Source organism: Mustela putorius, unplaced genomic scaffold (genome assembly GCF_011764305.1).
Source record: "Mustela putorius furo isolate JIRA1106 unplaced genomic scaffold, ASM1176430v1.1 tig00003834_pilon_pilon_pilon, whole genome shotgun sequence".
Classification (NCBI taxonomy): domain Eukaryota; kingdom Metazoa; phylum Chordata; class Mammalia; order Carnivora; family Mustelidae; genus Mustela; species Mustela putorius.
In genome coordinates this window covers 135,695,080-135,718,303 of record NW_025421987.1, presented here as the reverse complement: position 1 = coordinate 135,718,303, position 23,224 = coordinate 135,695,080, and the positions used below count along the sequence as shown (strand labels likewise).

Below are 23,224 nucleotides of genomic sequence, written 5' to 3'. Positions count from 1 at the left end.
CCGCCTGAGTTTGTCAACACTCCCAGAAATCTGTAACCCTGGTACACCAAAAAGAGTGATTTCTATTGTATGCAAATTTACCTGGATATAAAAGCAAACTTTAAAAAATTTCAAAGAGAAGTCAGGCCTATGGCAGTGACACAGGGTATATACTGCAGTGTAGAAAAATTAATGCTCACTAATAACTTTAAACACCTAGCAGAGTTAATAAGTGACTCAAATTGCACACTTGTTTGATGACTGCTATGAAATGTATTTGTTCTAACCAAAATCGAAATAGATGTGTTGAGCTGTTTCCTCAAAATGAGGAAAGAAAATATGGCTCTGACTGAAGTCTATGGAATTAAGGTCAATGGTTTCTGACTTAAACATAAGTGAGCCAAATCCTTAGAACAAATTTAATGATATGCTAAGCATGAAAGCTGAATCTTGATCAGAATGCAAGAGATATTCTATACAATGTCAAATATAGTGTACATTCTTATTGGAACACTCACTTCTCTCTGGTACTAAAAGGCTACATTTTATTCAAGCCGTGCTGACAAGGTGGTGCAGTTTGTTCTTCAAGATACCCTGAAACATTTAAAGCTTTGGTTAAATACTAATCATGAAAAATAAGAATAGTATCCATCACCAAATGTTAAGCCACTTCTCTTCAGTTTTTAAAGTGCTTTAAGTACCAGGATTTTAAAACATTTTGGCAAATAGCCTTAATACAAATCACAATTACAAAGAAACCTTTCAGTTTTTAACTTGAAGCAGCTACTCAGAATCAAAATGAGCTATTACTTAGGTGATTACATAATCCTTAGTATCCATAAAGACCACTGTTTATTATGCCCTGGTTTCAGAGAACTATGCCACTAGTGTTTTCAGTTCTGATCCCAAATACAAAAATGTCCACATCCCAATCCAGTGCTACAAACAGTTCCTAAGCCTTTGCTCCATTATATGATGTCATTTCAGAGCCATAAAGGCAAATATTTGCTTAATTTTATTTTAAATATAGCACAGAATGTATCCTAACTTTTTTGAAAATAGGAAAATATATGTTAAAAGATTAAAGGGAAGAAAACTATTTAAAGAAAGTAGATTTTATAAAAGAAAGGCAGGTTATTAAAAATGCTAAACCTTAAATACCTGATAAATCAAGATTTAAGATCTGGAAAATTAAATCAAAGGTATATCTCATACCTTTAATATTATTCAAGAGCCTCCTTACACTCCCTGACCTTGGCACCATACATTACTGACAAAGCAAGTGAAAAAAATATATATTAAAAATATATATGTATATTTAAATCTAGAATCATTGGTGGCCAGAATGTTTCCTGACCTCTGTTAGTTCTAGTGAACTCACTAGCAATGTCATGTATCCCACTTCCTCAACCCTCAACATCACTAAAAGAGAAAGAGGCATTTACCTCACTTCTGGGTATATATCCAAAGGAAACAAAATCACTGTCTCAAAGAGACCTCTGCCTTCGCCCCACGTTGATTACAGCATTATTCACAACAGCCAAGACATGGAAACAATTTAAGTGTCCATGGATAGAGGAATGGATAAAGATGTAGTGTATGCCTATACAACGCAATGGTATGCAGCTCTGAAGAAGGAGGAAATCCTGCCCTTTGTTATAACATGGATGGACTTTGAGGGCATTATGCTAAGTGAAATAAGTCAGACAAACATAAATACTGTATGATCTCACTCATATGAGGAATCCAAAAAAAAAAAAAAAAAAAAACCCAAAAACAAAATTCATAGAAAAAAGCGGTCAGATTTGTGGCTGCCAGAGGCAGGGAATGGGGGAGAGGGACTGGGTGAAGATGATTATAAGGTACAAACTTATAAACTCCCAGTTATAAGATAAATAGGCACTGGAGATATAATGTACAACACGATGCCTACAGTTAACACTGTTGTATGGTATATTTCAGAGTTGCTAAGAGAGTAAATCCTAGAAGTTCTTACATGAGAAAAAAAAAGGGAAGTTTTTCTGTTTTGCAATTACACAAGAAGGACATAAACTAAACTTACTGTAGTAACCATTTCACAATATGTATGTATATAAGTCTTCATGCCATATAACTTGAGCTTAAAGAATGCTGGATGTCAGTTATATCTCAATAGAACTGGAAGACAGGTAGGTAAGTAAATACATACATACCTCAGAATTAAACTCGAGGTTCTCTGGTCCCTCCTGAAAACCCAGTCCTGCCATTCCAAATGGGATTACTCTCCAATAGTCAAATGCAGTCTATGCCAGTTTCTAAAGCCTTAAAACCTCCTTCCAGAACAGCCCATACTGAAAGCAGACTTTTCCAGTCACTGGCCAGCAAGCCATGCTGGGGGTGGGGAGGGTGGTCATAAGTGCTAAATCCAGAGATAAGCTCCTTTGTGTTTAACCTATGAAAACATTTCTATTTACTTAAACTGATGCTTTCTTGCTTGAGAAATAAAATCGAAGATATAAGTTTAAACATGCTTGCCAATCAAATGGAATATTAGATCAAAAATATATTTAAATCAAGATGTTATGAACTCTGATTTAAAATTCTGGTGTTAAGACCAAAGCTTATGAATGCATCTTTTTAAGGTTATTTAAACAACAGTTGTCACTGAAGCCCTACTGATCTAGCCTTGATTTTACACTGAATTCATTTTCACGTCTCTTTTTAGGGGACAGTCAAGATTCTCAAAGCACAAACTCACTTTGACTTTTACTTTATACAATGTTGAAATAAACCTTTAAAATGACAGCTTTCCAACTCCAGTCTTCCTTAAAATACCAATTTGGATCAGTGTAAAAGCTAATCAGGGGGCTTCTGCTTCCAGGTACATGGCATAGACATATTTCTTCTTATTCTTTCCACTAAATATAACTAACAACCCTGGAAACTGTTTATAAAGTAAACATAAGAAGACTCTGAAAGGTGGAAAGAAGATAGACCAGCTAGGGACTTTGAGACTTGAAATGACATTGCAGTGATCTCTGGGGTTTCTTTTTCTCTGTAACAGCCCAGACTTAGCTGCAGAAGCTACATGAAGTGAACCCCAAGAGCTGCAAGCAAGGGTTCCCTCAAAAGACTATTCTTTATAACCAAAGGCCCAGAAAAGGGACAGTTTAGCGAAACAGAAAACTTTCAGACAACAACCACTCTACTGTAGCCAAACACCCCAACCCAGAACACACATACCATGCAGTTCCAATTTCACCCATGCCAACAAAATTTGATGGGTACCTAGAATTCCACTCTCATCAAGGTGTAAGGAGGCTGGAACAGTGTCAGAGAAGGTCAAATGGGGAGCAGAGACTTTCATCCCTGACAGCTGGTTAATGGCCTCCCTGTCTCCCAGAGGTGTCTGTGGAGACCATGTGGCCGGCTTGGACTTCCATCCCTACCTAGAATAATGAAGCACTCCTCTCCCATTGTAGTGGTATTGAAGGAGGCAAAGGAAGAGTCAGGGCTTTCCCATCACCCAGTGGTAATAATACCACTCCCACTGTAGTTCAGTAGACTGTGTGGGAGCTGAAACTCCCTCCATGCCCAGCAGTATGTCAAAACAGGCCAAGTAGAGATCCTGGGCTTCTACATCTATCTGGCATAATGAGGCAGTGCTCTCCCTTTCCTGCTGCAGCAGTTCAGAGAAAACCAAATAAAACAGAGGTTTAAATAAGATCCAGAGTCTCATAACACAGTATGAAAATGTCCAGGTTTCAACTGTAATTTACTTAATAAAACAGAGGTTTAAATAAGATCCAGAGGCTCATAACACAGTATGAAAATGTCCAGGTTTCAGCTGTAACTTACTTATTATACCAAGAACCAGAAATTCTCAAATTGAATGAAAAAGTACAATCAATAGATGCCAACACCAAGATGACAGAGATGTCATACTTATCTGACAAAGATTTTTAAAGCAGCTATGATAAAAGCAATTAGGGACACTTTAAAGCAAATGAGGAAAATAGAAAGGCTCAGCAAAGAAATAGAAAGCCTCAGGAGAGAAGTACAAGATATAAAGAAAAACTAAATGGAAGATTTAGTTTTTCATTAGATACAAAAATTGAAATAAAAAGTTCAGTGGATGGGAGATACATAGCAAAATGGAGGGAACTAGGAACAAATTGATGAACTTGAAGATAGAACAGTAGAAATTACCCACTTTGAATTAATAGAAAAGAAAAAAGAATAGTTAGTACTGACAAACCCGTGACTACAGCAAAAGATTTAATATTTGTGTCTTCAGAGTCCCAAAGAAGAGAAACAATGATGCTGAAAAAGCATTTCGGAAAATAATGGCTGAAAACTCAAATTTGGCAAGAGACACATACAGCAAACTCAAGAAACTGAGCTAATTCCAAACAGGACAAACCCAAAGAAATCCACACCAAGGGGCGCCTGGGTGGCTCAGTGGGTTAAGCCTCTGCCTCCAGCTCAGGTCATGGTCTCAGGGTGCTGGGATTGAGCCCCACTTCGGGTTCTCTACTCTGCTGGGAGCCTGCTTCCCCCTCTCTCATTGCCTGCCCCTCTGCCTACTTGTGATCTCTCTCCCTCTGTCAAACAAATAAATAAAAACCTAAAAATAAAACAAAACAAAACAGAAATTCACACCAAGACATAACTAAACTTCTGAAAACTAAAGATGGTACAGCCACTTTGGAAGACAGTTTGGCAGTTTCTTACAAAACTAAAAATATTCTTACTACGGTACTCCTTGCTATTTATCCAAAGGAGCTGAAAACTTTTGTCTCCAGGAAAACCTGCACCCAGATGTTTATACCAGCTTTATTCATAACTGCTAAACTTGGAAGCAACTGAGATGTCCTTTAGTAGGTAAATGGAAAAACTACGGTGCGTCCATACAATGGTATATTATTTTATACTAGGAAGAAATGAACCATGAAAAAACATGGAGGAAGCTTAAATGCATATTACTAAGTTAAAGAAGCCAATCTGAAAAGGCTACATACTGTATGATTCCAACTATGTAACATTCTGGAAAAGGCAAAACTATGGAAACGGTAAAAAGATCAGTGGTTGCCAGGGGTTGCGGGGAGGGAGGAATGAATAAATAGAACACAGAGGATTTTTAGGGCAGTGAAACTATTCTGTATGATACTCTAATGGTGGATACATGCCATTGCACATTTGTCAAAACCCAAAGAATGTAAAACACCAAGAGTGAGAAATAATGCAAAATGTGGACTTGGGTGATAACAATGTGTCAATGCAGGTTCGTAGACTGTAGTAAATGCACCTCTCTGGTGCAGGAAACTGATAGTGGGGGGAGGCTGTGCATGTGTGGGGTCAACACTAGATGGCAATTCTATCTAATTTCTACTCAATTTTACTATGAACTTGAAACTTCTCTAAAAAGTAGTCTATTTTTTAAAAAAACATTGAACTGAGTGAAAGTAAAAATGTAACATCAGAATTTGTGGAATGTTGCAAAAGTAGTGTTAAGACAAAAATTTGTAGCACTAAATGAATACATTTGAAAAGAAGAAAAGTCTCAAGTTCTCCTCCAAGAACAAGAAAAAGAGCAAAATCAACCCAAATCGAGCAGAAGGAAGGAAATAATAAAGGAAATAACAGAAATCATTGAAGTTGAAAGTATAAAAGCAACAGAGAAAATTAATGAATCAAAGAACTTGGTCATTAGAAAGATCAAGAAAATTGAGAAACCTCTAGCAAGAATGACAAAAATTACCAATATCAAGACTGAAACAAAGTATATTACCTCATACTCTGAAGGCATCAAACAGGTAATATGGGAATGATAGTATAAACAACTCTACACATGAATTTGACAAATTATACGAAATGGATTAAATCTTGAAGAAAAAACAACCATAACTTAGCCAATATGAAAGAAATAATCTGAATAGCTCTATAAATATTAAGGAAATTGAATTTGTAGTTAAAAACTCCCCCAAAAGAAATCTCCAGACCCAGATGATTTAACTGGAGAATTAACACCTATTCTGCATAATCTCTTCCAGAGGAAAAGAAAAAAAAAAGGAGCGAGAGAACACTTCCCAATTTATTTTGTGAAGCTGATACCAAACCAGGTTAAAGACAATGCAAAAAAAGAAACAGTATCACTCATGAATACAGATGTAAAAATTCTTCAATAGAATTCATCAATATATAAAAAGAATTATATACCTCATAAAGCCATGAGGTTTATTGTAGGGATGGAAGACTGGTTCAATATTCAAAACTCCATCAATATTATCTACCACATTAGCAGACCAAAGACAAAAACTCACACGATCATTATCAGTTGATGCCCAAAAGTACATTTGCGATAAAAGCTTTCAGAAAAGTAGGAATACGGGGAAACTTCCTCAACCTGATAAAGATTTTCTACAAAAAAACCTATAGCTGACATTATACTTAATGGTAAAAGACTGAATGGCTTCCCACTGAGAACAAGGCAAGGACGTCCAATCTCTCCACTATTGTTCAACATACTTCTGGAAGTTTTAGTGAGTACAATAAAGCAAGAAAAAGAAATAAAAAGTTTACAAATCAGAATTGAAGGAATATAAATGTTTTTATTTGCTGATATGTTTGTCTATGTTAAAAAGGCAAGAAATCTACAAAGCTTCTTATAACTAATATGTGAACTCAGCAAGATCACAGGATATAAGACAAACATACAAAAATCAATTATATTTCTATATACTAGCATTGAATACTTGGACCAAAATTGAAAGTACAAACAATCACTTAAAATGAGAAAGAGAAGGGCCTGGGGTGGCTCAGTCAGCTAAGCTTCTGTCTTCGGCTCAGGTCATGATCCCCTTGGTCCTGGGATCCAGTCCTGCATGGGGCTCCCTGCTCAGTGGGGAGTCTGTTTCTCCCTCTCCTGCTACCCTACCCCCTGGCTCATGCTCTCCCATGCTTGCTCTCTCTCCTAAATGAATAAATAAAATCTTAGAGAGAAACATTTAAATGTAAATCTAACAAAACATCAACAGGATTTATATGCTTAAAACTACACAACCCTGATGAAAGAATCAAAGAATATCTAAATAGATAGAGAAACATAATGTGTTCATGGACTATAAGACTCAACATCGTAAAGATGTCAGTTCTCCCCAAATTTTTATATAGGTCTAATATAATTCCTATCAAAATCTCAACAAGACTTCTTATATATACAGACAGAATTGTAAAATGCATATAGAAAAACAACAGAACTAGAACAGCTAAAACATTTTTGAAAAAGAGCAAAAAATTGGAGGAATCAGTCTATCTTATTTCAAGACTTAATACATAGCTCTTGTAATTAAGACTGCACAGCATAGGCAGTAGTATAGACACAGCGATCAGAGGAACAAACTCAAGAACCCAGAAGGAGACCTACACAAATATGCTGAACTGATACAGATGCAAAAAAAATTCAAAAGAGGAAGGATAGCCTTTCCCACAAATGTGATTGAAGTAATTAGACAGCCAGAGGCAAAACAAAACAAACAAAAATACAGAACTTAAATTCCTCACCTTATAAAAAAAAAAAAAACAACTCAGAATGGATTTGTTTTGCCATGCAAGTAATGTACCCATCAGTGAAAATGCTTGCCCATGTTTCTTTGATCACTTATGAGGACAGTTCTCTAGAAGAAAAACCCAGAAGTAGAACTGAAGCTTTGAAGGTATGGCCAATATTGTTGACTGCCTGAACCAATACCTGTTCCCACCCATTTCTAATCATCTCCTGCTTCCCATAACAAAGGCTGAAAAAGCTAGAAATTCCCTCTGCTTGCAGCTAGGGGTGGCCCTGTAACCCAGTTCTAGCTAAGTAAACATCCCCCAAAGTTTGCTGAGCCAGGTAAAAGGGATGGATCTGACTGGCACTTTCCCTTTTTTCCTGCCCTGAAGGTGGCTGTGGTGTTTGGAGGGGTGGCAGCCATGTTACACTGAGGAAAGCCTAGAGAATCAATGTCATGTCAGTCTTGCTATCAGCGAGTAGCCTAACAGAAACCAGCAGGAGCTTACCTCCAGACTATTTGTTATGTAAAAATAAACTCCTCTTGGTTAAGCCATAGTAGGAGCCTGGTTTCCTTTTACTTGCAGCCAAATGGGTTCCTAAAGAATTCAGAACTAAAATACTCTCTAAAAAGTCTGTACTTAATTTATTCTCTAACAAAAGTCTATAAGAGTATCCACTTCCAAAAACTTTTATTTACTTTGTTGTCATGTAAATGCTTTACCAAGCTGATGTAAGCAACTACTGCACATGAAAATGAGCATCATTTCATACATTTATTGAACAGATTGCCTCTTCTATGACTTCCTTGTTCATATCTCCCTTCTCTACTTTTCTACTGCATTGGGTAACTTTTCCTTATTGATTTGTAAATTTCTGGAGAGCAAAGCAGGCTGAGTTGAACTCACAGGGAGATCTGTCTCTGCATCTTTATACTATCAACGAAATCAAACACAACTAAGAAATAAATCTTCCCTGACAGGCCAGGCAGACAGTAACAATCCTGACAGTTGTCTCCAAGCAGTGCACCACCACGTGGCAATGTGTCAAGAAGTAATTCAACTCGTGCAAAACACCATAGCCCACATTTATTAGCTATTGTGGTTTTTTGTTTGTTTGTTCGTTTGTTTTACAAATCTGCACCTAAAGAAAGGTTTATGGGATAGTGGCACATGAGGCAGAGTCCTTAATATACATCGTCTCACTTAACCCTCATATCAAATCCAAGAGCAGCATTTTTTATTCGTTTCACAGAATAAATGAAAATAAACTTTTAAAACTAATAGTTTCTTTCCTATCCCCAAAACTTACAGCATTCCAGGCCCTGTAAATAAAAAAAACCAAAATGATTGTTTACCTAAAATTAAAATTATGTAAAATATATTGTGCCTATCTAAATAGATCAACGTGCTTAAGCTAGAACCACTGCTGAACCTGTTTAGTGCATTAAGAATCTGAAGAAGCTGTTCCGAAGTCTAGCTATTAAGTTTATTGCCACATTGTAATTGACCAATTTTTTTCCCATTTTTTAAAGTGAAAAGCTGAATTAAGCACTGTTTTAATGCTTCAGCAAGAAGAACCTGCTCTAGCTAGCCACTTCATCCCAGAGCAGCAAGTATTCACCTAACCAGTTAACAATCAGCCAACCTGACACTAGAAAACAAACAAAATAAACTATTAAAGATAATAAAAGATCATCATGAAAAGCAATGTAAACAGGTTGAAGAGAACAAGCATCATCCTCGAGTATTTGTACATGGTTGGATTTTGGCTCAGCTGACTCTACTTTAAAAAACCTCGCAGCTAGAGGAAAAGAGAAAGTTGGGGAGGATCCTGCTCCAAGACTCAGATCAGGGACAGCAGGAGGGCTGAGGCCCTGACAAATATTTCCCTGCTTTATGCCACACCTCTCCTCATAAGAGCTGTGGATTCTCTCTCTGGCAAAGCATCACACAAAGCACTCAATCCAGAGTGGGTGAGAAGCACAGATATCAAACCACCTTCATGCCTCGCACTAATCCTTCCCTAAGAGGACACACCCAGCCCAGAGCATGCACACCAGGGCCCCAAGAGCTGACAGCCCTCAATGGCAGGAACCTATGTGTTGCCCACCTGGGCAAGAGGGAGACAAAAGAGATTCACCTGAAGCACCCTCTCTGCATAATTTTTTAGCCAATTTGTAAGGCACAGAAAAATGCCTGGGGGAGTTCGATTTCTAATTCCACATAAAAGAAAACAAGTCTCCAGACACAATGTTTATGGCCCACAAAAGTGCAAATGCACTGATAAATCCCCAGTCTGAGGATACCTCTGGCGGTTTCTTGCATTTTCTGATGGCCTTGCCCAGTGGTCCCTGCTTGGAAAGAGACAGAGGCTTGTTTTCTCCCACCCCATCCCCCCTTCCTCAGAAATGCTGCACACCTCACCCCACGGGCACAGAGAGGATGCTAACACAGGGAAAGAAATCTGATTCTTTCGCAAAGTTGGCTGTGGTCAGATAAGACTGGGTGAGGAGAGGGTGTCCTGGTAGGCTGCTCCAGATATCAATTCAGATGTTTCTGGGGCGCACAGCAGGAAGAGAGGGAGGCAGGGCTTTAGTCACCAGAACGACCAAGCCAGATTCCTCAGTCCTTCAAAACCTCAGGACAACTCACTAGAGGGACGGTAAGCAGGGCGTATGAGAAAGAGGCCCAAGTCTCAGAGAGGGACAGAGACACAAAGAAGAACAACCAGAAGAAAGAGAAGACAGCAGTGGAGTCAAATGTGCTGAAACCAAACCAGGCACTGCAGCACAGAGGAAAGAGACATACCCGGTACTGTGAGGCCCCTATGAGTGCCCGTTAGAGGCAGATCCTAAAAGGACCCAGGGAGAACCAGACTTTGCTGGCAGCCCCAACAGGCTGGTGTCATTGAGACAGCACAGTCGAAAAAGAGGGGGATGGTTTAGGCATTGACCATACCTTCTTCGCTCCAGCACTTGCACCACCAATTAAAACACCCGGACACACAGCCTCAATGCTGCACACCTACGACACAGGCAGGCACACAGCCTTCATGTGTATGAGTGCCCAAACACATACCTTCCTGTCCATGGACACAATTTACTCAACCTGCCAGCTGGGAGGTGTGGGCACACAATACACACATAAAAACTCTGTCAGGAGGGAACACACATAGAACTGCAAGCTCACACTCATGCAGACACACACATATCTACTCCACAACCTCTTAGCTACATACAAAACCTCTACATAAGGTACATACAAAAACTCATGGCCTGGCAGGAAAATCTGCACTCACAACCTCTCTGGGAGGTGCACACACACCTTTACAATCTCAGTTGGTGTGTACACACACACCTAAGTTCACACTCAGAATCCACCAGGCACATATACACACTCATAACCTGTCAGGTGCACAGCGTACTCAGCACCTCTCTGGTAGGTGCACACCACACCCCCTTACCACCTCCCAGTCCCTTGCCCACGCAAAACCTACCAGGGCACACTCACTCACAGCCAGCCAGCAACACACACACACACACGCGCGCGCGCGCGCGCGCACACACACACACACGCTCACAACTTCTCCGTCCGCGGAGCGCAAACCCAAACTCGCAGTCCGTCAGGGTGACCGCCACCCGCTCACACCCTAGCCCGCCGGCGCACCCCCACACCCACGCATCCTCCGCCGCGGGCGCAACCCTCCCCTAGGCCCGTGCGGGCGCGCGGCGCCCAACTCCAGCGGCCGCGCGGGGAGTGCGCCCGCCCCCAGCCCGCGGCCGCCCGCCCGCGCCCCCGCTCACCTTTCTCGCTGGCGCCCCGCGCGCGGCCTTCGTCCTCCTTGGGGTTGGTCACCTGGGTGATGATGGCCGGGCCGTCCATGGGTGCGCGGCGCGGCGGCCACCCGCCGGCCCGGCCCCCCGCAAGCCAGGCGCGCGGGGGCGCGGCGCGGGGGGCGCGCGGGGCCGCGGGCCGGGGGGGGCGCTCGCCGCCGCCGCCGCCTGGGCGCGCCCGCCGCCCGGCCCCGCGCTCAGGGAGAGGCGGCCCGGGCCCGCGCCCCAGCTCCCACCGCCGCCGCCGCCGCCGCCGCCGCCGCTGGGCTGGAGTGGCCGCCGCCTCGTCACCATGAACCCCGGAGCCGCGCCCGGGAGAGCCGCGCACGGGGAGGCGGAGCGGGAGGCCGGGCGCCGCGGAAAGCGGGAGCGACCGAGGGGGAAGGAGCGAGCGCCGAGCGAGGGCGGGAGGGCGGGCGGGAAGAAGGGAGGGAGCGAGGGAAAGAAGGAGGGCGGGCGAGTGGGTGTGTCCCGGCCCGGGGACCGGCCTCCGCCGCCGCCGCCGCTGGCGCTGCCCGCCGGCCCCCGGGTGTGGGGGAGAGGGTTGTGGGGTGAGACGGAGGGGTGAGTGGAGGGCGGGGGAAGCGTGCGGGTGGGTGTGGGGGGTCTCGGGCTAACGAGTGGGTGCAGTGCTGGCGGTACAGGAGATCCAGAGGGGTTCTGGCCGTAGCTGCGAGGGGCCCGGGGGTAGGGGGAGAGGTGTGGGGAGGAGGGGTGAGGGGCGTGGGGGCTAGGCGGGGGCCCGCGGGTGTGCGGGTGGGGTACAGAGGGCTGAGCGCTGTGGGGCCCGAGGTCCGAGGAGGGCTCGCAAGGCTGCGTGAACGAGTTTGGGTCCTGACGAGGGGTGTTCACCGGGGGAAGGCCGGAGGAGGAACTTGGCCGGGGGGGAGGGGGTCCCGTGAGGATGCTTTAGGGGAGAAGCTGGGTGAGGGACGCCCGGATGCGGGGACCGAGGAGTCTGGGACCAAGGCGCGAAGGGCAGCGCTGTGTGGAGGTAGTGACTGCTAAGGAGTGGTCCCTTACAAAACCAGGCGGTCCGCCAAGGAGTCCCGGGCGCTGGCGTGAGGAAGAACCGGGGGCGTGCGGGGCGGCGCAGGGGTGCCAGAGTGGGAAGAATCCCGGAGGGCTCAGGAGGGGGCGGCTGGGGGCTCCGAGCGTGGGGTGCCGGAGGAACCCGCATCCGCACTGGGCCTGAGAGCCTGCTTGCCTGGCGAAGGGTCCTGGAGGACCAACCTCCTGGCACGTGGGGGTGTCGGCGCCGACGGGCCCGGGCAGTGGGCATTTCCGGTGCTCTGCAATTAGCGGGGTGGGAGAGTCGGTCGAGGGCTGAGGAAAAGAAGGGGCCTGTGGCGGGCCAAGCTGGGCAGGCACTGTGCTTCTGAAGAGCAGCCAGCCACTGTCAGGCCTGGAGCGGCGGCCAGCGTACATGCATGACAGGAAAGTGCTCCCTCAGCCTCGGAGGGTCGGAGCCCTTGGGCGCCAGCGCCTCCGCGTTCCAACTTGTAAACCTTGCGCAGACAGACCTGTAAGCCGAGGGCGGGGCAATGCCGCAGGAGGGCGGGTCCGAGGGCGGGGCGGAATCGCTCGCGCGCCCCCTGCACCAATCAGGCAGATGGGGGGTGGGCCCGCGGAGCGTGACGTGTGGGCAAGGCGGAGTGGGCGGACTGCGGCGTAGAGCCGTACCGCCCCGGGCGCGGTTGCGCGCGCACTTCAGGCCTTGTGCGCCCACCCAGCCCGGTAGTGATTTGAAAGAGGAGACGCTGGCAGGTCCTTTCTCGTACCACTACATATCCTGAAGCCCGGAGCTGGTTGCAGCCAGGTCGCGGGCTCACTGGGGGAACCAGCGAACCTCTCGGAAGTTTTAAAGTACACTCCGGGAAAAGCCCTCTGGCCAGGTCTTTGGGCCGGGTGGAGCCCAGTGAGGGCCTGGGTGTGGGAGACAGGGCCAAGCAGGTGGGAAAGCACTTCAGCGGAGCTGCTCTAAAAGGTAGTCGGGCAAGCTCCACAGGCCCCAAATCCAAGACCTCAAGTGACATCCTGGCTCTGTGCGTGTGGGTGGGTCCTGGTGCCAGTCGCCTCGGTGTGTGCTCATGCTTGGGTATCTGCACTTCTCACGGCACCTTTGGGTCCCCAATCGGTTGCTTGGGGCAGCTGAGACGTGAGGGTTGAAGTTAAGTGTCCTTTTGGTTAGGAAGGCAAGCCCTAGAGTTTGTAACCCAGGCTCTAGGACATGCCCTGCCTAACCCTCCCAAGTACAGACCAGATTAGGGACCCATGGCATCCAGGACTACACGTGTCCCCACTTCTCAGGCTTTTCACATTTGTTACGACGGCATGGCTGGCCCAGGGCCTGGTGAATTATAAAGTTCTTTGAATTCAACTTTTTAAAAACTGCAGAATTCTAAGGGGGCAGAGGGATCTTCCAGACAAAGCTGTGCAGGGAGATACGGATCTCCTACAATTCTTAGATATAACCACGCAGATCAGTATCCTTGCTGCGTGGTTTCTGCAGCATCCTGTTAGCCAGGGCAAGGTGAGGGGAGCATTTGGACTCACGGATCCATATGCTTGAGGCCTTGATACCTTTTGGGTGGGGGACGTCCAGAGGTTCTGCTCACTTAGTTGAGGATGGGAAGGAGCTCAGAACTCAGAGGTACAAGGCCAAAGAACATGATTTTCATACACAGAACCTCTCCTGTCCAGCCTTTCCTGGAAGAATGACTCCCCAGGACCCTCCAGTAACAATCCTTCACTGTCCTCAGCTTCCTTCTGAGATCACCTCTAAAAAAACAAAAACAAAACTACCTCACCAGGCCTTTGTCTCAAGCTCAAGTAAGAAAAGAGCTTGCTATCTTTTAAGTACTTGTTCTCCATATTTTGTTCATTTAAAGTTTCAACTTATTATTTATTTCATAAATATTCATAGAAATCAAAAGGAAAAATCACCCACAGCCCTATCTCCATCTTCAAATCAATCTATTTTTCTCCATTTCTCCCTGTCCTTTCCAATGTGTTGGCATAATTTTATGTAGCTACAAAAATATCATGGTTAAGGGGCACCTGGGTGGTTCAGTTCGTTAACTGTCTGCCTTTGGTTGAGGTCATGATCCCAGGGTCCTGGGATGGAGATCTGCATCCAGCTCCCTGCTGGGTGGGGAGCCTGCTTCTCCCTCTCCCTCTGCCCCTCCCCTCTGCTTATACTCTCTCTCTGTCAAATAAGTAGATAAAATCTTAATATATATCATGGTTAAAATTATAGGGTGAGCATTTTTCCATGTGGTGACATAATCATGTATAACTACCATAATAAATGATTACATAATACCTCACTAAATGAGTCTTAGATAAGGTAGTATCTTGGTTTGATAGATGAAGAAAAGAGTCAAGAATTGCTGTTGATTCACCTAATTAGTCATGAGAAGAAAATACATTTATCTTAGTCTTTACAGTGTACCAAGATGGATCAAATAATTAAATATAAAAAAATAAATAAGTGTAAGAAAACAAATGCTTTTTAAATGTCAGATGGGAAAAGGCTAAGAGTGACAAAAGTCACAAAGAAAAACAGATATTACAAAGGATACGATTGATACATTTTTATTTCAACAAACATTTTTTGAGTGCCCACTATATGTGTTAGGTTCTGTTCTAGACAAGATCTCAGTGTAGTCTAAAATGGGGGTTAAGGAACTAAGCTGTCATACTCTCACCTGTCAGTTAAAGCTATGGGCTGACCCTGTGAGTTGGTGGGGGGCGGGGGGGGCCTTAAAGCGTCCAGGCACAATGGGCTCTCAGAGAGAATGGGAACAAAACAGTCCCAGTGACCTGAGGACAGGTACCAGACACGAGAGGCCAAAGCACATCAAGTCCCAGAGAGGGATGCTCAGAAACAGTAAAAGAGATTGAAGGGGTCTGAACAGAGTACCAAAATGTTTAAGTCACAACTCCCAAACCATTATCATACAGTGTCCTTGAACCATGTGCACTATTTAATGTTTTTCTTTAAATTAACTTAATTTTTCTTTAAATGGAAAATGAGGGGGCAACATTTTTTTTGTTTTTTTTGTTTTAGTTTTTGTTTTTTAAAGATTTTGCTTATTTATTTGACAGACCGAAATCACAAGTAGGCAGAGAGGCCGGCAGAGAGAGAGAAGGAAGCAGGTTCCCTGCCGAACAGAGAGCCTGATGGAAGGCTCGATCCCAGGACCCTGGGATCATGACCTGAGCTGAAGACAGAGGCTTTAACCCACTGAGCCACCCAGGCGCCCCGGGCAACAATTTTTTAAGAGACAAATGGAGAATATAGGACGAGTCACAACCCTGAAAAGGAATTGCTACACAGAGTGAGAGACTGGGATACACGAAGGGCAGATGGACATGGCCCTAGAGCTGGCAAACCTGTACCCCCACCCTCCCCACCCCCCACCAGGCCAAGGATGAGAGCTGGTAGGAAGATGGAGAGTATTGGTGAGGACAGCCTGGCCTGGAGTCTCTGGGGTGGAGCTCCAATGTGGGAGGGGACAATCAAACCAGAAGGTGGGGGATGGGGTGAGAATGCTCTTGGGCTGTGGGAGAGGCTTCCCTTGACAAAGGGACACTGGGTATAGAATGGGCAACTGGGGAGGAAGCAGGGCAGAATGCGTGTCCCAGGTAGAGGGAACAGCAGCATGGTTTCCGGCTTAGAGGCCAGGGAGAGCAAGCTTGGATAGAAGACCACAGTGGTTGGAGTTGAAGGATCTGGTGGTATATGGGGCTCATGTCAAGCAGAGTCTTGTAACTCAGGAAAGGTATCGGAGATTTCTTCACTCTGGGATCTGACATATTCAGATAGGTGTTTAGAAAGTTCCTATTGACTAGCAGATTGGGTGAGAGGCAGAGCAAGCAGCAGTGAAACCCTCGGAAGATGTTGCATTGATCCAGGGAGTAGATGAAGGTGATGCTGTCTGGGCTTGCCATCCCCAGCCTGGCCAGCCCTGCTTTCCATCTTTGAATCTGCCCTCCGGGCTCTGTCCTCAGTCAGCTTTCCCTCCTCTCTGTGGGCATCTCAATCTCGAGTTTTGTGTCTGTTAGTTAGTTTTTATCTCAGGGCCAGCTTTTCTGGTCTTTCTCTGATTCAAGCTGCATGTGCCTCTGACTCAGGGAAGCAAGTCTTATTGGGAAAGGAATGGAAGTAAAATCTGCGCAGAGATTCCTGGGGGCCAGTCAAACAAATACAAACCTGAGCCTGCCTACAAGTCTCTCCCTCGGGGTCACCTTGGGACCTAAAAGAGTTTCCTCCGGGTAGCGGTTCTCTTCTGCAGTGGACCAGGTCCAGGGTCTTATCAGTTCCAAAAAAGGCCTGCTCTAGCTATGCAGGACAGACCAAACCCACAGAGGTCATTGATTCATCCTCCAGGTATGTATTTGGGTGCTTTCACGGTGCCCAGCTTGGCCCAAATGCAGTAGACCTAGTGCTATCAAGGGACTCATAGCCTAATGAAAGGAGCAGAGGAATAATCAGAGGGCAGCGCAGAATAAAACTGATTCATTCTCCTGGCAGCCCAGGAGTCCCCACAGAGGATATGATACTAGTGAAATCATTTTCAGAGCCCACAGGGTCCCAGGTAAGAGACTTTTTCAGCCTCAGAGAAGTCTCCCTCTGAAGAGCAGTAGGACATCATGATAGAAGAAGAGACTGGGGTTTTGAAAGCCAGGTTGAGTTTGGACTTTAACCTGTGGGTAATCTGGAATAAGAAACAGGCACCATTTAAGAAACTTATTCAGATCTGTGTGCTGAAGTGAAAAACAGTTAGAGCCAGGCTAAGCAACAATGGGGACTCTATTGGCTGATATCACCAACCACAGTTACGTGCCTGGGCTGCAGGAGTCTGGGAACAGCACTCCTGACTCAAGGCCATGGCGCTCCCTCAGGGGAGAGTATGAATTTCCTATGCCCTGGAGGATCAAGGCTTATCTAGGGAGGCCAGAGGACTTCCTTATGCCCAAGACAGCTTGTCTCATCTTTCCCACCCAAGTTGCCCAGGACATCATTCCTAAGGGCTCCCCAAAACTCATCCATTTCCCCTCCACACCCGTGCTCCCACAACATACTGATTCTTTCTTTCCAAGACCCCCTTCCCCCATCACACATGGATTCCTCCAACAAAATGCCCATGTCCGCTGACACCTGGGGCATCCGGGCCATCTTTGCCGTCTGCCATCATCCCCAGGGATGCTTTCCATCTATCCCCACATGGGACCCGTGCAAAGCATCCTTCCCACTGGCAGACACCTCTCTGCCAAGAACAGGACCCCCTGTTCTTGGGCAGTGGTCTGGCAGGTGTAGCCCGCCCCCTGGTGGCCCCCATGTTATGAGGTCTTTTTCATGCGCCCAACTGGGTATGGAAGTTGGACTCTCTTCCTGCCAGCTCCCTGGGGGTACTGGGGGGCTTAAGGACAGGCTGCCCCCACATGTGCCACTTTCGCCAATTGGTTAAGTAAAAGTGACCTTAGAATACAGCCTGTGCCAGAAGGACACTCAGACCCTCTGTCTCCCCGAAATCAGCAAATAAATCTCCTGTGTGAAAGATGAACTACCTGTAGCAGGAGGTGAAGAGACATCCTTATCACCAGGGGTGGGGAATTTAGAGCTCAGAGGCTGTATAAACAACCCTCATTACTGTTTACTAATTTACTACTCCAGCCCCAAGGTGAAGCTCCCAAAGTTAAGTTTTCTTTGTCTTATCAACTCCTCACCAATGTATTTGGTGAGGAATCTCTCTTTGTCTAAAATGTAGAAAAAACTTCCTGCCTTGGTCATTTCTTTGAGTCTCAGTTTCATTATTGAGCCTCCATGCACACATCAGAAAACTTTTTTTTCTCCCATTAACCTGTCTCATGTTGACTTAATTCTTAGTGCAGCTAGAGGAACCTTGGGCCAAGGGAAATTTCTTCCTTTTCTTCTATGCCATAGCCCCAGGAGACCCGCTCCTGCCCCTTACTTCACCTACCTGTTGTACTTTGCACTCCTGGTCAGCTTTCCCCAAGGAATTAACAGAAAAGCCCTCAGGAATGTGAAGACCTCTGTGCTAGTCAGTGGGGAGGAGAGCAGGGGAACTGGAGCCCTGGGCCCCACTTGGCAGCCAGTCTTGGGATAGAAGATGAAGTGGCGCTGATGATGCTGGCCACTAGAGATGGAGACTAGGGTAGTCAGCTAGGGTCCTGAACACAGGGAAGAGGACACCTGGTATAAAGCTGGCAGTCAGGAAGTGTTTGGGGGAATTCGAGAATAAGACACCTCCTAGTCTGAGACAGACTCTGGGGCCGTGAGGCTGAGCTGTTGCCTCTTTGGAGATGTTGTGTCTTCAAGGTACCCAGAAACCCAAGAAGACTTCCTGGAGGAGGCCACCCTCACCACTTTCCCTCTTCTTCCAAAATCCCAGACCTGCTCTTCCCAGGAGAACTTGAGTAGAATAAGGGGACACAGCCCTGTGCTCATATCCTCCCTGGGAGCTCTGGGTGGAGGGAGGGCAAGGCCCTGCCCTAAAACCTTGTTACAGAGAAACAGTTGCAGGTGCAGAGTGGGTAAGGCCCTGTATGCCCACAGCCCACTGGTGGCACTGGTTTTGGTTTCTAAAGGGGCAGAGAATCATAGCGTCCCAGGTTGATTTGGTGCCTGGGACCTCACACTTTTAACCCCCGCATGAATTGCACCTTCAATGCCTCCCCTATGTCCCAAGGCATAGGGGTTACACCTAGGCGTAGAGGCTGCTCTTGTCTAGCTGATGGATGGCATCTGGCTTCTCTTGCCCAGGCTCCCCAGGCACCAGGCTCTGACCCAGCCACAGATACCCCCTTTATTCCCTGACCTGTGTTTGCAGAGGCTGAGTTGGAGATGAGGTAGACAAACCCAGACATGCCCAAAGTATGTGGCATGCGATAGGTCATGGACAGGTCTGGTCACAGACACACATCTTGGCACATACAGATATAAGCTCATTTGTACTCAGGCTCTTCTACTTGCTGGGACACAGGGCACACACACACACAGCAAGGTTGTCTCTGCCCAGGCTGGTTTCTTCCACCTTGGCATGCCTATTTCTCTCTCTCTCTCTCTCTCTCTCTCTCTCTGCCTTGACTTCTGGCCCTCCATGTCATGGCCCTGCCAAGTATTACCCTGCCTCTTCAGTTCCCCGCCTCCCACTCTCCTGGTATTTTTAAACATGATCACATGTAAGAGCAAGGACATGTCTGTTAGCAATTTCTTTTTTTTCCACACAAACTTCCCTAGAGGCCTGGGCGGAGAGAGGGCTGGGCTTTCTGCTTTGGAACTGAGGGGAAGAGGAGAATACAGGGAGGAAAAAACAGATGCCCATACATCAGCCTGTCCTCTGACATAGGCACCCCAGCCACTGAGCCACCCACACCTCCTTGCTTCCCCCTAGAACACACTCAGTGCACCTGCTGCACTTCGTCCCATGTGCCCTGCTAGAGCCAATTCTCAGAGCACAAGACCCAGGGAACCGCCAGTCCCACTCTACTCCCTGGGCCCCACACCCCTGTGCTGGTCTGGGGACCTAGACTCCACTGGAGGAGGCTACAGGCAAATGCTTCCTCTCTTGGGACCTTGTTTTCCCAGGCAAGGCCCTGCAGATAGAGGATGCCTATGGCCCAGAAGGAATGAGGGCAGACCAGAAGGGGGCTCCCAGCCCAGTCTGAGATTAGAGATGGGATGCAGGAAATAGACAGTATGGAACTATTATGATTATTTTTAAAAATATTCAAAACAAAGTGTTTTCAGCATGTGAAGATAAGAGAGCCACGTGGATTTGGCCAGACCTAGAGAGTCCGCACAGCTCTTTAACCTTTACTATCTCTGTAAGTCCCTCACAGTTCATGGAAGGGGGGAAGGTTGCTGGGTGTCACCCATCCTGATTGCTTACTGTATACCAACCTCTGACTAGGTACCATGTGTCCCCGAGGGGGACAGGCTGCTTGAGTGGCAAGGAATGGAGACTCTCTTAGGGACAGGGGTGAGAGTCCCAGAGTAGGGGCTCTGTCCTATCCAACATGTCACAGATACCTAGTTTAGACCTTAGAGAAACCTACCACCAGAAAGGCCTTGGGATGACTGAGTCCTACTGTGGAGCTCGGGAAATTGGGCCATTCAGGATCAAAATCACTCCAGATCAGTCCTCTTATCATTTGTCGTGAATGTGATTCAGCTGTATCTCCCATTTCTGCTTCTCTTTGGGTCCGAATACTTGTCTTCCTGCTAGCAACTTACTGACTCTGTTAAGCCCCAGTTTAAATTCTGGTGGGAGAGAGTCTGTTTGGCTCAGAGCATTACCACTGGTCAAGTCACTACAGTTGTATAAAATTTTACTCCAAAGCTTCGTGACTTTAAAAAAAAAAAAAAACAACAACCCAAATACTATATTGCATGTGATCTGCAGTGTGGGCAGGACTTGATAGAGGTAGTTCACCTCTGCTTTACCTGGTGCCACCTGGGTGTCTTGAAGGCTGGGGCTGGGGTCATCTGAAGACTCACCTTCTCACCTCACAATGGATACCAGCCAGAACTTTCAGACCATTGGCTGGAAAACCTGCAAAGGATTGTATTACTCATGCCTTTTACTTACTATACTCTGATGTTTTGACATGATGGGATCTTGCTGACTCTGGTGGATTAGCCCTTTCAGGGGCTAGCTCATTCCTAGAGATCGTGAACAACTCACCTGTAAGTGTATCTTTCCTATGCAAACCAACGAATCCAGAGCCCATTCCCCCAACTACTCCTTTATTCCCAGACCACCATTCCCTTTCCTTCATCACCCCAGGGCCAACTATATCTCTGAGCCCACTACATCTCAGAGCCCACTGAAATTATTCAAACTAGCCAATCCTACACTAGCCTTGGCTGTCTCACTTGCTCCTTTCCATGGAAACCACAATAAAGTCTCTGGTTGCTTCCATTACTCCTGGTTGGCTCCCTGACCAACCCTGAGCCTCCTTCCTGAGAGTCCCCATGACATGCTGTGCCCCCTTCTCTTGGGAACTGTGAGTATAACAGACCACCTTCTCAATGGCGGTCACCTCCTGATGTGCTGGCCTTACCATATGTGAATAATAATAAAACCCATGTTTTATTTCTTTCTTATTTTTTTATTTTTATTTCTTTCTTATTTTTTTCTTATTTCTTTTCTTATTTTACATCTTTTAGATGTAGTGTTCAACAATTCTAAAACCCATGTTTTAGAACAATGGTCTCTGGGTGCCTGGGTGGCTCAGTCGGTTATTGGGCCAACTCTTGATTTTGGCTTAGGGCATGACCTCAGGGTCCTGGGATGGATCCCTGGCTTTGGGTTCTGTGCTAAGTGGAGAGTCTGCTTGGCTCTCTGCTCCTCCTCTGACTCGTGCACGCTCTCTCTCTCAAATAAAATCTTTATTTATTAATTTTTTTAAAAAGGGAGTGAGAGTAAGAGAGAGATCAAAAGCAGGGAGGAAGGGCAGAGGGTGAACAGAGCAGAGCTCCCACTGAGCAGGATGCCCAATGTGGGACCCTGAGATCATGCCCTGAGCCAAAGGCAGATGCTTAGCTGATGCAGCCACCCAGGTGCCCCTCAAATAAAATCTTTAAAAATAAATAAATGAAACAGTGGTCTCTCCAGGGACCTGGGCTTCCTTATATCATGGTAGCTGGGTTGCCAGAGTGAGTGCCTACGAGAGAGACCCCAGTTGGAAAGCCATAACACATTTTCTGACTTAGTCTCAGAAGTTACCCTGTGTCCCTTCTTTGACTTTCTGTGAGCCCCTTTGACTTTCTGAAGAACCCCTGCCTTCTTATTCATGTCTTGTCCAGGCTTCCCCTTCTCCACGGGAGGAGGAATTTGCAGGAGCGTGGGGCAGGTGACTCCCTGAAGTCTGTGGGCCCACTGGCCCTGTCTATAACATACTCAGAGCATGCATACCCCTGGGGTTTCCTACCCAAACAGCTCTGAACCCATGTCTAAGATCAGCATGCTTACCTTCCCTGGATCTGTTTCTCGAGGGCTGACCTCATCGTTGGTGAGGAATGGCCAAAGGGTGGGTGTTTGCAAGGTGGGGGAGAGGGGCGAGGGGAGGGCAAGGATGCATCTGGAATGGACAAATGGAGGAGAGTCTACATGCCTGGCCATGGCGCCTCGCGTGTCAGGGGAGAAAGAAGGTGGGCTGTGAACCAGGGGCATGGGTTTGGCCATGCTCTAGTGTAGAACTTCAAGAAATCTGATCATTTAAATGTTCACCTGCTTTCCCAGCCTTAGGTTTCCTGAACTGGAGTGGATGGAGTGAAGCATGCAGAATCTGAGCTTCCATTTGTTCTCTAGGCCCATGAATGTCAGAAGTGAGCCTTTTCGCTCATTCAGTTGACTGTTAAGGGTTGGCAGTACTTCCGGAAGTGTAGAAGGTTACCTGGTGGAGAGCCCAAGGTGGCTGTGTCAAGCACTGTCAAGGGACTTTGTCTTCACCAGTCCTCACAACCTCTCTGTGAGATGGAAATTAATAATGACATGTGATGGAGAGAACAGGGGATCAGAGAGGTCAAGAGCCTTGCTCAGTCACACAGCCAGAGAGCAGAGTTGAGATCGCAGTGGATGTCCTCACGTCTGGGCTCCTTTCTGTCTGGGAAGCAGCTGCTCGAGATTATAGGGCAAGTCATTGGTCAGAAGAGTTTCCAAATCTTGACTCTGTGCTTGAAGTGGGATGGCTCAGAAGATGAGTGTACTTCATTTATTTGAGGAAAAAACCACATTGGCAGAAATCTAGAAAAGGATTCTGGGATAAACATAATCATTAATAAAGCCTCAATCTGAGTGGAGACACGTTCATCTGGGGCAAGTAGCACATGATCAGGACCTGAAATG

General features: G+C 46.2%; 1 protein-coding gene across 1 annotated transcript in view; it reads right to left on the bottom strand.

Moving 5' to 3' along the window:
- CTDSPL (CTD small phosphatase like) overlaps nt 1-11,418 on the bottom strand; it is a 112,373-nt gene extending 100,955 nt beyond the window's left edge. Inside the window, 1 exon segment of the mRNA NM_001310205.1 lies at nt 11,313-11,418. Within this exon segment, the coding sequence (NP_001297134.1) occupies nt 11,313-11,391 (79 nt within the window). The 5' untranslated portion in view covers nt 11,392-11,418.
- Nucleotides 11,419-23,224: the final 11,806 nt, after the last annotated feature.